At 41.2% G+C, this 16,258-nt stretch overlaps 1 protein-coding gene across 5 annotated transcripts in view; it reads left to right on the plus strand.

Annotated features, from left to right (window-relative positions):
* The window catches only part of CEP128 (centrosomal protein 128), a 323,574-nt gene that overhangs the window by 283,093 nt on the left and 24,223 nt on the right, over positions 1-16,258 (plus strand). For 4 of the 5 annotated variants that reach the window (XM_060261805.1, XM_060261808.1, XM_060261806.1 and 1 more), the window contains 2 exons: positions 13,254-13,331; positions 14,625-14,738. In XM_060261805.1, the coding sequence (XP_060117788.1) occupies positions 13,254-13,331; positions 14,625-14,738 (192 nt within the window). The remainder of the gene's footprint in view (positions 1-13,253; positions 13,332-14,624; positions 14,739-16,258) is intronic. The other variant, XM_060261807.1, reaches the window with a different exon arrangement.

Raw genomic sequence — 16,258 nt, forward strand, 5'->3', positions numbered from 1 at the left:
TTTAATTAAAGAACACTTAAAACATGCCTAAAACATTAACACTTGTTGATCTTAAAGGTGCTTTCTTTGTATCTCTCTCATGTGATCCAAGGAACTGGGCAAAGGAAGCTCTGGCTCTTCCTTCCCTCCCCAGGGGTCCAGGAGGGGGAGGAGCTTCAGCCAATAGAAGGAAGAGAAGCTTGGCTCATTAGCTCTGCTGTGTGATTGAGAGAACCTGGCAAAGCAAACTCTCCCTCCCCCCTCCTCCCCAAGGGAGGAGTCTCAACCAATGGCAAAAATAGAGGCTTTGCTCTGTAGCGCCTGTGTGATTGAGCAAGCCTAGCAAAGCAAGCTGTGATGCAGAAGGAAGCAAGAGAGAGGGAGAAGGAAGCAGATGACAGCCAGTTGCTTGGGGGGCTGATAGAAACCCTCCAGGCGGCTGATTTGGCCCCTAGGCCGCTGGTTTAACACCCCTGATTTAAAGGTTGACAATGAGCTCGGTTTCCCACTCACTTTATGCCGTTCTCATATTCCTCTTCTCAGCAGCGCTTCCTTCCAATTTCACACTATCTTCCCCGGGGCTGCAGCTAGCATCAGAGTTTTTGCGCAGCAAACAGAAACTGGTTTTTAGCGGTTTCTGTTTGCTGCGCGAAAATGCCAATGCTAGCTGCAGCCCCAGGGCAGGTAGTGTGAAATCGGAAGGAAGCCCCGCTGAGAAGAGGAACATGAGAGCAACATAAGGTGAGTGGGAAATCAGTCTGAAAAAAATTGAAAGAATTAAGATTTTCTATTCCTTGCCTCCATTGTCAACCAAAAGGGAGACTGCAACTAAAAAATGAGAAAGCAAGTAAGACTGGGAAAAGCAGCCATGAAGAAACTAGACAAGATCCTTAAGGGTAGGAAAGTGTCTCTGAAGACCAAGAGTAAGATAACTCATAACATGGGATTCCCCATTACTGTGTATGGATGTGAAAACTGGACAATAAAGAAAACTGATTCATTTGAAATGTGCTGTTGGAGAAGAGTTGATGCTGTGAAACCTATTAACTTCCTGTTGCAATCTCCCCCTTGATATTTTGTTGAAGAAAGGTGACTTTCAGGTCAGCAGAACTGGTAGATCAAAATGCTCCTTCAGTTTTCAAAATTCTTGCAGATGCTTAATATCTATATCACATTGCATTTTGCTGATCTGTTACTTCCTTTTCTGCATTCTTCCTCTTGTTGCTTATCTTAAAGCCAGTATGATATAGCGGTTAGAATTTTGAACTAGGATCAGGTTCAGATCCCTATTCCATCATGGAAGCTTGCTGAGTGACTTTGGCCAGTCAAACACTCTCAACCTAATCTCTCCCTCACAGGGTTGTAGTAAGGATAACACAGAGGAGAGGGGAACAATGTAAGCTGTCTGGGGCTCTGTTGGGAAGCAGGGCAAGGTAATAAAGTGCGTATATAAACTCTTGTTACATCAGCAACTCCCATTTCTGAACTAATTTTATGTGCTGCTGGATTCTATATTCTGATTTGTTATCTCCTTTTCTGCTTAATTCATAACATATATATTGAGGATCATAAAGTGAAATCCCAGATAATATATTTACTAAGAAGTTGTTCAATAAGCACTTAGATTAATAGTTAAATCTACTATTCTTTAATTTTAAAAAATGGTATCTTAGCCTGTTTAAAAAGCAAAATTTCATTAAGAAGCTTTGACAACTTCGGTATTCAAGTAATACAGAATAGTCTTTGTTAAGTTTTGCTTAAAGCCTCACTCCAGAGTGTAGGATTAAGCAAGTATGGTTAAGTTTAGTAGGACATTCAGGTTAGACCATATATTTTTTTAAAAAAATCCCAATTACTTCTTGCTGTTTCTTTGTAAAAATTGTACCAGTCCTAATCCTTTTTCTTTATTAAAAGGACAATGTAAAGTAACAGGGCTGGTCTTCCTTAGTGATTCAACTAAATGACCCTTCATTTAGTGTATTTCTTGTGCATATAGTATACTTTCCAGTCATGCTAGACAGTGGTGTCACATTCATTTGTTATGTGGGCCAGATCTGACATAAATGAGACTTTGTTGGGTCAAGCCAGGTTGAGCCATGTGTGTCATAAAATGTCATGCCAGGTAGTAGAAATAGAATTTATAAAGGACACAGACAAACACAATTAAAGATTTGTTTAAAACTAAAAACATGCTTAAAAGATTAGCACTCTTGCAATATTTTGTTTATTTATCTCTGATAATTGACATCTCTTGCTCTGAATTATTGCATCAAAATCCAGAGACAATGTCTGTGCTGTAGCAATCTTGAGTATGCCAATCAGGTTGTTGTTCAGGTGTGTATCTAAGTTCCAAACCTACTTTTGATTTACTGAAATTCATTACAGCAATCTCATGGTCCATGAGATTAGGGGAGGGACGGTGGCTCAGTGGTAGAGCATCTGCTTGGGAAGCAGAAGGTCCCAGGTTCAATCCCCAGCATCTCTAAAAAAGGGTCCAGGCAAATAGGTGTGGAAAACCTCAGCTTGAGACCCTGGAGAGCCGCTGCCAGTCTGAGAAGACAATACTGACCTTGATGGACCAAGGGTCTGATTCAGTATAAGGCAGCTTCATATGTTCAATGCTTTGAACCTAAAACCCAGAGAAAAATGTGAAATGTTGCCAGCTTTTGAACATAAATTGCTTCATGTGCCGGTTAGCCAATGCTCTGTTGCTTGACTGAGCAAGCCCAGCAAAGCAATCTATGATGCAGAAGGAAGCAAGAGAAGGGAGAAGGAAGCAGACAACAGTGAGTTACTCATGGACCTGATAGGAGCCCTCCAGGGGCCTGATCTAGCCCTTGGGCCACATTTTTGACACCCCTGTGCTAGAGGCTTAAACTTCTGCACTGGAAACACTGATCTGAGGTATGTCTCTCCAACACAATCTCCAGTAAAGTTGCCAACAAAACTGTGCCAAAGTTGAGGGCAAACACCCAGGTTTTCCAGTTCAGCCCAGTGCTGAAACTTGTTGGTCCCAAAGAAGTTACTACTGTGGTCCACTGATTGGCCTTGCATTGATTCTCTACTCTGATAAGATGTCTTGTTGGGATCATGGGTTCTCTCTGGCCACAGCAGAGAACAAGATTCTGTACTACATGGACCGTTCCTTGGTCTGATCCAGCAGGTCTTTTCTTACTCTCTTTTGTATTTTGTAATGTAGTGGGGTGGTAGTTTGATAGTGTTTAGAAAGTTAAGAACTTTTTTTATTTATAAGCTAGTACTCACCAGTTTCTACCAAACTTCAGGCAGTTGGCTAGAGTATTAACTTTGAAGAAAACTGCAATGTGCTCTTATGCTTTGGCGGAGGATAGTCAGCAGTTTCTGGAAGGAACTTTTTGAGAAGTCATGGGGCACTGGACGTTTTATGTGCCACTCACAGTCTTATGTTTGATGCATAGCTTAACACATAGTCCATTTGAAAAATATCCATGTCGGGTCACCTTTAGCATTACATCTCTTAGCCTAGTTGTAAGTAACTGCTTGCGCAGATGCATTACTGTCACTTTAAATTATGGGTACATTTCATCTTCTTATGGATTATACGCTGGGGATTTCTTAGCTGGTTCCTAAGTCATCTTTAATTTTTAAAAATACTCACAGTCTACAGACCGTCACTTGTACCTAGCTCGGGGGAGGGGGGTGCATGGATTCATCCCTTGTTCAAGACACTGGAGTTGTTTGTTTCCACTGTGTGTGCATTTCCAATGTATTAAATATAAAACCAAACCATAGGAATAACATAGACAAGCCCAGCTTGTTTTATTTTTGTGTTTATCACTGTGGTTTCAGGACTAAAAATAAAATGCAGCGTCTGACTTTGATTTAGGCCCGTCCCTTGGGACAGCCCAAAACTGCCTATCACTGCAAATGCATCAATATAAAGGAGATTAACTGTTCGCATGCTCTTTAAACATCAAAGTGTTTATATGAAGTCATGGAAAATGAGTAATTTGTTTTATTATTCTCTCTGAGAACATTAGAACACCTCTTAGAGAGTACATAATCTTTTATGTTAAGAAAACACAAAAAGATTAATTGCATTTGTTCCATGATGGAACAGTGTGTTTTTAAGTAAATTACTATGAATGGGGCTTCTACTGGTGGAACTGGAATACCTCCCCCCCCTTCATTCCACACATACAGAGGCACTTATCAGCTTCATCAGAGTGGTGTATCAGTACCCTTTGTTCCCTGTTAGATAATGAGCAGACAGACATGATTGCTCTCTTCAGGATTAGTGTATGCATTATGGTATATCGTTTTCAGTTTCTGGGAAATAATTAGCAGTACTTAATTGCCCTCTGTGTCGGGTGTTCCTACCTTTCTTTTTAACATTTTGTTCTGCATGGCTTAACCTCTCTTTTTTAACAGAGAAGAGTGGAGTCATTAATGATACAAATATGGCACTTGATCCATATTAAGGAGATAGTTGTTCAAGCTACTAAGGTATTGCTGCACCACTTCCATGGATAAGCTAATCATGCTACTTTTTCCTTTCCACTCACTTATCCTCCCCCCCCCCCATTCTTTTTCTTCCTTATACAAACAACATTATGTCATCTCCCTCCCCACTCCTGGATTTTTGATCCTCGCAATGAGGGGGGAATTATACCCCTAATACCCCATGTTTAGATATTGTGATTTACAGATGTTACATCAGGAGATGGTTCATGGATCATTTCCACAACAGAGAGGCAATACTAGTATTGCATGAGCCGCTGGCATGAGTAAACAGAAGTCTTGTTGCACCTTAGAGACTGACACATTTTTATTCTGTCATACACTTTTGTGGACTAGAGCACTCTTTTTCAAGGCATATGCTGCATCCTTACTTGGTGGACACATATTGTATCCAACAGAGTCAAAGGACAATCAAATGTAGGAAGTACAAGGTGAAATAAAATTGTATGAAATAGAAGTGTAATCCTGAAAACCACAAAGGCCATTCTTAAAAGCAGTGATAATACACTCTCCCTAGTTTTGCTAAACTCGTTATCACCTGTAATGGGTGAGGAACCCCAGGTCCTTGTTAAGTTCTTAATTGAGAGTTTCAAACTTTTGTACTTCAAGCAGAGTTTTCCCCAGTCTGTACATAAGGATCTCTAATGTGAGTCTTGCACAGAAACAGAATTCAGTTCTTAAATATATTTCTAGTCTCTTGTTCCAAATTATATATAACTAGGAATAAGGCCCATTGAAGAGAAAAATACAAGAGGCTCTGGGTGAGTACTATCTTCCGACTCATCCAAGTGAAGGCATTCATCTCCCCTCACCACCACCTTAGGGGGAGCTGATCTCTCCCATCTGGAGAGCAGTTGTAATTCTGAGTGATCTCCAACCATCACCTGGAGATTGGAGAAAAACAACAAACCCACTCCGTGTAGAAAATAATTCTCTATGTAATCCACAAAATACAATTTCTGAGTAGCAAATAACAAGTCAGTGGTACAGAAAGAAAACCATCATATACATGACACGACTACTGTCCAAAAACCATGTAACATTTAAACTGTAGTCCAACAAATGATAAAAGAACCAGTCCAATTTCGTTTCGGATATGAAGTATCCTTCCTCGTATTCATAGATTCAGTAGAGTTGAAGTGCCATAATTCATTATTCAATTCATTATTAATGCTTATTAAATTTGCAGATGATACTAAATTGGGAGGGACTGCATATACTGTAGAAGACAGAAACAGGATACAGGATGACCTTGACAGGTTGGAAAACTGGGCTAAAACCAATAAAATGAATTTTAACTGGGAGAAATATAAAGTTCTGCATTTAGGTAGGAAAAATTCAATGCATGGTTATAGGATGGGGGAGACTTGTCTTAGCAGTAGTATGTGAGAAAAAAATTTAGGGGTCTTAGTGGACCATACGCTGAACATGAGTCAACAGTGTGATGTTGTGGTTAAAAAGGCAAATGCAAAATCAACAGAAGTTTAGTGTCCAGATCACGTGCTGTGATGGTATCGCTTTACTTTGCTCTGGTAAGACCTCACCTGGAGTATTGTGTTCAGTTTGGGGCACCATATTTTAAGAAGGATATAGACAAGCTGGAATGGGTCCAGAGGACGGCAACGAAGGTGGTGAGACCAAGTCCTATGAGGAAAGATTGAAGGAGCTGGGCATGTTTAGCCTGGAGAGGAGACAGCTGAGAGGTGATATGATCACCATCTTCAAGTACTTGAAGGGCTGTCATATAGAGGATGATGCAGAATTGTTTTCTGTGGTCCCAGAAGGTAGGACCAGAACCAGTGGGTTGAAATTAAATCAAAAGAGTTTCTGGCTCAACATTAGGAAGAACATCCTGACTGCCAGAGAGGTTCCTCAGTGGAACAGGCTTCCTCGGGAGGTGGTGGACTCTCCTTCCTTGGAGGTTTTTAAACAGAGGCTGGATGGCCATCTGACAGCAGTGAAGATGCTGTGAATTTAGGGGGAGGTGTTTGTGAGTTTCCTGCATTGTGAATTTAGGGGGAGATGTTTGTGAGTTTCCTGCATTGTGCAGGACTAGATGACCCTGGATGTCCATTCCAACTCTATGATTCTATGATTTCTACAATATTTATAAAAATACATAATACCATATAAAGACTGGGAAAACCAACAGCATTTACTAACGAAATTGGACTGGTTCTTTTATCATTTGTTGGACTACAGTTTAAATGTTACATGGTTTTTGGACAGTAGTCGTGTCATGTATATGATGGTTTTCTTTCTGTACCATTGAATTGTTATTTGCTACTCAGAAATAATATTTTGTGGATTACATAGAGAATTATTTTCTACACGGAGTGAGTTCATTGTTTTTCTCCAGCTTCTTTTGCCTCCATGTTCCCAATCTCCTGGAGATTGGCAACAGTGGTTCCCCAGGAGGAAATGGCTTGTTTGGAGGGTGCAATGTATGGCATTGTACCTGTCTGAGATCCCACCTCTCTTCAAACCTCACCCTTTCCAGGCTCCACCCCTTAAATCTCCAGGAATTTCCTAACCTCTGCGTTGGCAACCCTGTCCCTCCTTTTACTTCTCTCTGACTTCAGCTTTCCATTGCCTCCCCCCTCTCTGCAGCCTCCAGCTAGGGAAAAGACAGTCTCTCTCCACTGTAGTGGGGACCAAAGCAGCTCACATCATTCTCCTCTCCCCACCTTTGATCTGAACAACAGCTTTGTGAGGCAGGTTAGGCTGAAAGTCTGTGACTGGTCTGAAATTACCCAGTCAGCTTCCACAACAAGTACCTTGGTCTGGCAGTCCCCACTCTGAAGTCCTAACTCTTATGCCCTCCTCAAACTCCACTGCAGAATCTCCAGGGATTTCCCACCAACCTGGAACTGGCAGCTCTACTAACTGACCCCAGTGAGTTCTCCCTTAGAGCAATGCTCTCTCTCTGATCACTCTCTGTCGCTTGCTTTCCCTCCCTCTCTCTGCATGTGTATCTGGCCTGCTGCTACAGGATGCCATATTTCTCCCGTCTCTGTCTGTTTCCCTTCCAGAGGAGGTTAGGAAGGAGTCCTCAGCCAATCAAGGAAATGCTCAGCCAATCGAGAGAAAGCCTTCCCTCCTCCTCCCTCCCTCAGCCAATCGTGAGAAGACTTTCTCTGTGGCTCTTTCCCACCTCCGTCCCTCAGCCAGTCGAGGGAAGGCTTTCTCTCCTCTGCAAAGCAGAGCAACAGAGAGAGCCATAAACTGCTAGAACCAAGGTTGGTTGCCTTTGACTGAGAGAAGCAGCTTGACTGGCTAGCAACAGCCACTTGGGCGTGAGAGAGGAGCAGAGACAACCAGTGAGTTCTCCCTCAAAGGCCGAAACAGGACTTGAAAGGGCCTCCCCGACCCACCACCTTTTACTGAGAGAACCAAGCTTGGCTGGTTTTAACTGAGAGAAGCAAGATAAGTTGCCTAGCAGCAACCACTGCCTAGCAGTTTCCCAAGAGGGCCAATCCTCATCTGTCCTTGGGCCAGCAGTAAGTGGGGGAGAGCAGAATCAGCCAATGCTCTGTAAGAGCAGTTGATTGATGGGTTGACAAGCCAAAGGTTGATGCACCACAGTCCCACCCAGTCCTAACCAATGAAGGAGCTCAGATTTGCCAAGACAAAACAGCTTATATATATGTAGGATACCAGGAAAGTATATGAAAGTTGTACAGGCAGGCTCCATACAAGTATCAAATCTGAATTTGTCCATTTGCTTGTAAACCAGAATACTAGCTGCCACCTTTTTGTGTTTGAAAACTGTTTAATGGCTTCAGAAGTCCCTCTTTAGACAGTAAAAAATTCAATGGATACTTAACTTTTCTTTAGACGTTATTACTTGTCCAGCTTTGGTAGGTCAAATGTGTCTAGTGGAGAAAATAGTACAGTCCAGTAGTGCTTTTCAGACTAACAAATTTTATTGAAGCATAAGAACACAGCTCTGTTCATCAGATGCAGGAGAAATGTGTCTAGTGGAGAAAAGGTACAGTTTAGTTTAAAGAGGGATTTACTGTGTTCAAAACCAATAGCTCTAGAGTTCTTGACATGTGGCAGAGTATTCCTGAAACTCATTGTCTCCTTACAATGACCACTGAGCATTTGATCTGAGTAAGCTTTTTCACTCAGCTTTTGCCTCACTGAAGGTTGCAGCGAGATGCTCAGTAAGAAACAGGTGTCTTGTTCAGTGATCCCTCAACCTTTTGAGTCCTTATGAAGACTAGGGTCACAAATGACTCTGGGAAGAAGCAGCAAACTGTCCAGCTCATCATAAATTAATGGAGTGGAAAATCAAGGCTTTGATGAACATAAGGCCACTATAAATGAGTACAGCTTCTTTGTGGGAGAGGCGCAGTAGTGGGCAATTTAATGAGGGAGAAGCAATGATGGGCACCTCTCAGCAATTTGTGGCATGCTCAAGAAAAGTTGTAGAATGACTTTATGGGAGAACTCTTATTTGACCATTTGTATTGCAGCAAGGTTGTTGTTGGTTTTTTCTAATAAGCATAGGCAAAAAGCTTCTAATATTTTTACCATGGGAATAAGAAACAAGCTATGTGTGCTGATTAATTCTAATTGCATGCCCTATTTCTTTATTAGTAAGACTCAAACACATACACACATCTTTGCCAAAAAATGTTTTGGCTTGCATCCTATGCCATTTCTGCCCTCATTCTTCTCTCTGACCACTGCAGAGGCTTTCCTGTGCTGAGGCACTTGCTTCCACTGTTACTAGCACTTCCGCTTGCACAAGATCAGTGTTTTTCAAGATGGAAGTGCTAGTGACAGAGGAACTGGCCACTACACTGGAGGGATACCTCCATAGCTGTTGGAGGCAGGGCCGGAGCCAGGCTTTTTGGTGCCCTAGGCAAGTCCCTCACCCTACCCCACTGGCCTCCCCCTTCTCTGACAGCGCTTCCTTCAGGCAAACAGCGGCAGCGAGGAGAAGGAGGCCTTCAGTAAGATAATATAAAAAGCCATGGGCAGAAAACCAAACCAAACTAAACAGCTCCTGGGCACGAAAGCAGGTTGCTAGACCTAAAAGCGATGAATGAAAACACCCCCATTTACACAAAGTAAGTACAGTTAAGATGTGCAGACCCCACTCCCAAGTCAATACATGGAAGAGTAAATTCCAAGCGGTGGCACTGAAATCAACAGGGTTTACTTGACCATAAACATGCAGAAAGCCAGGTTGGGAGGTCAGCAACTCTGCACACGATTTACAGGGGACTGAATTCTAGTGAAACCACAAGGCTTACTTCTGAGTAAACATGCCTAAACATGTCATGTCAGGAGGCAGCATTAGAGGAAGGCCTTGGACTACGTGCCTGTTGTTGGCCCTCCAGGGTACCTGGTTGGCCGCTCTGTGAAACAGAATACTGGTCTAAATGGAACACAGGTCTGATCCAGTAGGGTATTTCATATTTTCTTACATCATTTATCTGCCCGAGAAAATTTGTGGTGGTTGTTTTTGCATTCGTTATTGGAAGTTCTTGAGTCTGATCTAATTTTGGAGGGCGGGATTTTGTAATCTGCCTTGAGTCTTAGTGAGAAAGAGAAACTATAAATGAAGTAAATGTTTTTTTTTTTTAAATAAAGATTTTAAACCATTAAATTTTCCCCTAAGGGCTGCATGTTCCATCAACAGATGGTGAACTACAGATTTTGGTGGTTCTTTTTCTTTTCTGTTTTGTGTGTGTAGTTTTCGATAATCATGCAAAAAAGTATACAGATAATCAGCGAAAATACTCTGAAAGTAACAAGCATCAGATTTATCTGTTGAGTTCACATTTTATTTGGTTGATTGCGACTGATTCCTCACTAGCAGTTGTTCCACCCCCGGGCTTCTGCTTTCCCTGGCTCAGGAGATCTATTCCCCACCAATTGCTGCACTGACACATTTTGATCTGCGGCTTCCTTCAATATCCCTTGTGGTTTCTTGCTCTCCAAAAAACAAGAGCATGAAATCACAAGGGAAACTGAAGGGAGCTGCGGATCAAAATGCACCCATGCAGCGACTGGTGGGGAATTGATTGCTTTAGCCTGGGAAAGCAGCAGCCCAGGGGCAGAGCAACAGTTACTGCAGAAATGGTCTTTGCGTTGTGGTTTATGTTTTCTTTCCTTTGTGCTTGCTGTCACATTTTATTTGCATCATCCTTAGTATCTTCTGTTCATGTTCCATCCTGTAGTAAATTCAATGGTCTATATTTGAAAATGGCAAGGAGCTCACATTCTTTTTCCATACAGAATATTGTTTACTAGTGTTTCAGTCAATTTCAGCAAACTAGATATGAATCTTTACTGAAATACCTTCTTGTTTAATTCTGTGCAGGTGTTTGCCTATATATTGGTTGCAGCAATTTTAGTGATAATAAGATCCACCTTGGAGCAGTTATGCATCTAGGTCTTTCTCTAGCGCTCCTTCTGTTTCAAGCTGCACATAGATTTGTTCTAAAGAACTGATTGCACCATTTAGGATCTATATTCATTCATTAAGGGCGGGGAAGCTTTTGCTGCTGAATTAGCAGGATTCTCCAGTGTTTAGTTTACCGTCATGTTCAGACCAAAGGAAACACAGTGGCTTGTGCCAGTTTTGAAAGATAAATGTGAAATAACATCCAAAAGGCTCATATTCTATGTTGTGTTGCTTAAATCCCTAACAGTAGCTGCAAGTTTAAAAACAGCCATTTGTTTTATTGTAAAATAAACGTTTCTGAAAGGACAGGAGCTTTTATTTATTAGATTTCCTTACCTCTGGTTCCACTTCAGCAACCTCTTCAGAGTTCAGTTTTGCATATGTATACAGTTAGGTACAACTCATCGAGTCACTGAGAAAAGAGAGTGGAAACATGGATGGGGAGAGAAGCCATCCCTGTCAGCTTTCCCTCCTGTCTCCTCCCACTTAAGTCTACTGTGGCTCCCAAAAGGCTTCCCTAGGTGTACTAGGGATCTCCCACCCCAGTACAAGATCAGACACCATATGTAGGTTTACAGTGGGAGAAGGAATCAGTAACAATTAACCATTGACCACAGCCCTTTAATTATAATGGATTGGATTTTTCAGCAGTAAAGTGGAACTTTCTTGCCTCACTCCCCCACTGCATGCTCACCTCCACAACATGCTGAGCCTGGGGGACAGGGGACCATGAGGAATGACATGAGAAATCTGCATCGGGAAAGGGGTAATGGTAGAAAATGCCAATTCACTCTCGATCCAACCCTAAAAGTAAACAAAACCAAGGGAAACCATCTAACTAAAATAAATGTTTTATGAAAACTTCTAAAATTGTACTGCTGCATGATGGGTTTACATGTCAGTTCATTTTCAAAAGTCCTGAAGAATTCAGTTTCATTAATTAATATTCATTGCTAGTAAGAACAAGAGAAGAACATGCACTGGCTTCTCAAGTGAAAATTGGACGAAATTGCTGACAAGCAGAAAAACAGAGTCTGTTCTGGACATCCACTCTAGGTGGCACAGATTTAATAGGCTTTTAGTCCCGTATGTTAATGGTTGTACTATTGGAAGACTGTAATATGTAAGGCTGATAGAAAGACAACCAAAAGGCTATTGAGTGATGCCTCAAAATCTGCTTCATTATATTATAGCAAAGACACAGAAAGGACTTACAATGAAGCTAGGTCTTATTTTTGTGGGCCTCAGAATAATGCATATTAGAATATCTTGAGGGTACAAATAATGGGGAGGATCCTGCCAAGCAGGGGAGACCCTGCTTTGTGTCTGAGATCTGATCAGATCAAACTAGCCTGGGTCATCCAAATCAAGGTACAGAGAAAAGAGAGAACTATACAGCAATATAGAATTTTAATGTAGGAATGCTATATTAATAGCGGATGAGTTAAAAATATGTTTTGCTGTGTTTGAATCCAAGAATTATTTGCATAAATAATTCCACTGAATAGATGACTAAGCCAAGAAAGTTACCTCATTTCATATTAATTTTTGTTACTGACTTAATGTACCTTATTTTCCAGCGATTTTTTTGTTCTACCTGTGTTTGACACATGTATTGTTTCGGTTCAGTTCTTCTCCATGCCCTCTTCTTTCTTCTTAGCCCTCATAGTCCACAGCTTTGTTGTCCTCACATTAATTTTCTTGGACTGCATTATATAAATGATACAATAAGACATTTGTCATGACGTCACAGAAGCTAATAAACAAAAGCATTTTGATGTTCACAGGAAATAATTTTAAATAAACAGGGTGAGGCCAAGGACAGTGAGGGTGAAGAAGTCTGAGGACCATGAGAGTGAAGGGACAAAAAAGAAAAATAATTCTGAGAATAGAGTAGCCAAGGGATCGAAATGAACCCCAAACTACATCCCAACAATTTTCATTTTAAGAAAGGTGAGAATCTGGCTGTATCAAGTGTTCTAGCTTTAACATGAACATCAAAAAATGAGAATATTCACTAAATCTATAATTTCAGAGCTTTGTTTGACCTTGAAAACTGCATTTGATGAGCTTAATTGCCACTTAATCCTAACTTCTTAATGGTTCAGCATAGTCATCCTTTCTCTTCTCTTCAGCTACTTCAGTTAACCTCACCCTAGGGTGCCTCCTCCTCCATTCAGCCTGCCTAGTGCTGTCTTACTGCGAGAACCACCATTTCCCATGATTTTACTATATATAAGTGTGCATACTTGCGCAGGAATTTGCATATACTGGTTTTTAAAATGAATAACTGTAAAGAACAATTGAGACTAAAATATCAGTTTTTAAAACTTTTTCTTGTGTCTTGCAGAGTACTCAAGTGGCCTTAGATCACGTAGAGTCTGTCCCTGAGAAACTGAGCCTTTTAGAAGATTTTAGAAGTTTTGGAGTGAGAATACTTTACCATATCTCTTTCATTAGAATACTTTGCATTCTTCTGCACACTGAGAAATCTATGTGCTGGGGTCATAAAATCTAAATAATCACAATTTAACCCATCTTCTTCTTTCTTTTCCATTATACATAAAAATTGTGTGGTGGCACCATGAATGGGTTTGCTGTATAATCAGTTCCCCTTCTATTTCCATCCTTTTATTCTAATAAAAAAGAGTCCTCTCATCCTGGCTTGGATCCCACCTCATAATATAGAGCCCCCTGATAACCATATGGTAATTTTAAGTTTAATAAAATTAAGGTAAATAGCTGTGGATTATATCTTTTCTTTGTGGGAGTTTTTGATCTGTATGGAACATTTTGATAAGCTGTTTTTTATTAGAGTGGCATCAGCTCTTAGTTATGCTAATATTTGAAAAGAGGTAGATTTTGTTTGATTTATTGAGACACAATGCCATTTGCAGTCCCCAAGCACTGCTTCCAAAGTGAGGACACACTGAGTGATCATGGATTCACAGCTGAGGTTACTTACTGATAAACCTGCAAAGACTGCCAGCTATTTGAATATCAAGTGTATTTATTATGCTGGGTAAATCCATCATCCTGTGTCAGGGTACAAAATTCATCCCAGACATTTAGCATGCGAAATGTGTTGGAATGCTGTTATGCTATTAATTAGCTTTTGTTAATTAGTACCATGTCTCACCTGTGACATGGGTTGTAAGGCTTGAAACCATCAAAATACTTAAGCAATTTGACACCTCATGTGAATTAGTTCACTAAATGAGACTGATTATTGCTTAAAATGTCATCCATGAAGGAGCTCAGTTTGTGTTCAATCCACAGAAGTGCAAAGCAATTTCTCCTGCCCCTTTAAAACAGTAACATGGGTATTCCATGTCTTAAAGGCTTGTTTAAATTTTGCCAAAGCAAGAAGGGCATGGGGAGCAAAAAGGATTAATATAACGAATGTCACATTCGGAATGTGTAAGGCCTCGCTTCATCACAACCATTGAGTCAAAATGGCTGCTATTGTTAACATATAATTAGCATAATCCTGGTGCAAGGTGCTGTCATAGAAGTGGCATGGTCAGATGGTCACTCTCACAATACTAGCGAAAGCCACAAGTCTTTCAGTGCAGGAACATGCCACAGGAATTGCACCCAACCAGGAAATTCCTATGGCAGCTACTCATGTCAAACTTCTTCCCACTTCTCCCATGGGGAGTGTTTTGTCCTGTACTTTTCAGAATGACTGCTTTATTAATGCTGAACTGTGTGCTTTCAGAATTCTCCTGATCAGACAGAAATCAGTGGAGAAAGACATGCTAAATATAAGGAAATCATGGGCTCCTTGCATCAGCATCTGGAAGATTCAAAACGCAGACTTGAAGACTTCAGTGTAGGTTTACTCGTTCTCTCTTTAAAGCCTCTTTTGTATTCAGTGATTGCTATTTGTTACATGATATACATTATTTGTTACACCCTGATTTGAATGGCCTAGGCTAGCCCAATCTCATTAGATCTTGGAAGCTAAGCAGGGTCTGCCCTGTCAGTATTTGTATGGAATACCAAGGTTGTGGTACAGAGGCAGTGGCAAACCACCTCTGAATATCTCTTGCTTTGATAACCATATGGGGTTGCCATAAGTCAGCTGTGACTTGATGGTGTATTACGCACACATACACACATTGTATGACTACAGAGATTGCCAGTTGTACTCATGGAAAACAAATAAAACATCAAAAATAACTTTATTGGGTCTCAGATGTAAGCCAAAATGTCCTCAAAACAAGGATGGGGAATTGTCAGGTGGGCACCTGGATTAATCAGGATCTTTTACCTGTGTATACAGGATTCCACGTCCAGAAATTAATGCTTAAAAATATTAGGGACTCTAATTAAGTAAAACAATTAAAATTTATTCCAGAAAAATATAGGATTACATACAAGATAAAATACTCATAAAATCATTCATACAGTCCTAAGAAAAATAGATAGAGATATAGAGACAACACATGGGTAGGACAAACAGGGTGATAATTACCAATCGTAGTCTTCAAGAAGGCTCCAATGGCAATGATAGAGGACGGGGGAAATGGGACCCTCAACTGGCAAAGAATCGGGGATGGATCTAGACAGCGGAGATAGGGTACTGCTAGATTCACACCTGAGTGGAGTTGGGTCAGAGGTTAAATAGGCTACCTTAGACCCTCAAGGTCTGGGAGGTACAAGGGAGGAGAAAGGGGAGGCTCTGCAGTGACCATAAGGGCTGGACTTCTGCAGTAGCCCATAGCAAGTTAATTGGTGGCCCCTAATTGGGTGCCCATGGCTGACCAATGAACAAGCTTGGTCCAGGGATTCCTGGTTGAACTTTCAGGTTGCAATGGACCAGGGTGAGGCTCCAAAATGACAGTTGGGGAGAAGAATGAGAGAGATTACTGAGTGGGGAGATGCTTAAGACTATTACACTTATCTAAAAGGATGACAATAGAAAGCCAAATCATTGCCTAGGTAACACCTGGTTTACACAAAGTAACTTAGCTCTGGCAGAAGATGGTCTTCCTCTTCTTTAGTCTTCTTCTTGGCACCAGTCTTTGTCTTGGGTTTCGTTGGACAAAGGCTTGGGTGGTCTGGCAGGATCCATGGCTGGATAAGCTTGATGGTTCCATGAGTGGCTCACATCTGTTGCGTACGTGTGCTGAATTGGAGACTTGGTACTGCAGGAAAATAGCTGGTGTTAGCCTCCCAAAGTGGATTCTAGGGTCATGTCTGAAAACTGCTTGGTCTGGATAGCTCCTAACGGCGCGCTTTTCTTCTGCTCCAAGATAGAGATGGCGTTGCTGGCGCTCTTCCCGGAACACAGAGCGCTGCTGTAGCAGTGTGGCTGTTAGTAGTCACAAGTCCTTTCCATTCTGGTAT

Source organism: Heteronotia binoei, chromosome 21 (genome assembly GCF_032191835.1).
Source record: "Heteronotia binoei isolate CCM8104 ecotype False Entrance Well chromosome 21, APGP_CSIRO_Hbin_v1, whole genome shotgun sequence".
NCBI lineage: Eukaryota > Metazoa > Chordata > Lepidosauria > Squamata > Gekkonidae > Heteronotia > Heteronotia binoei.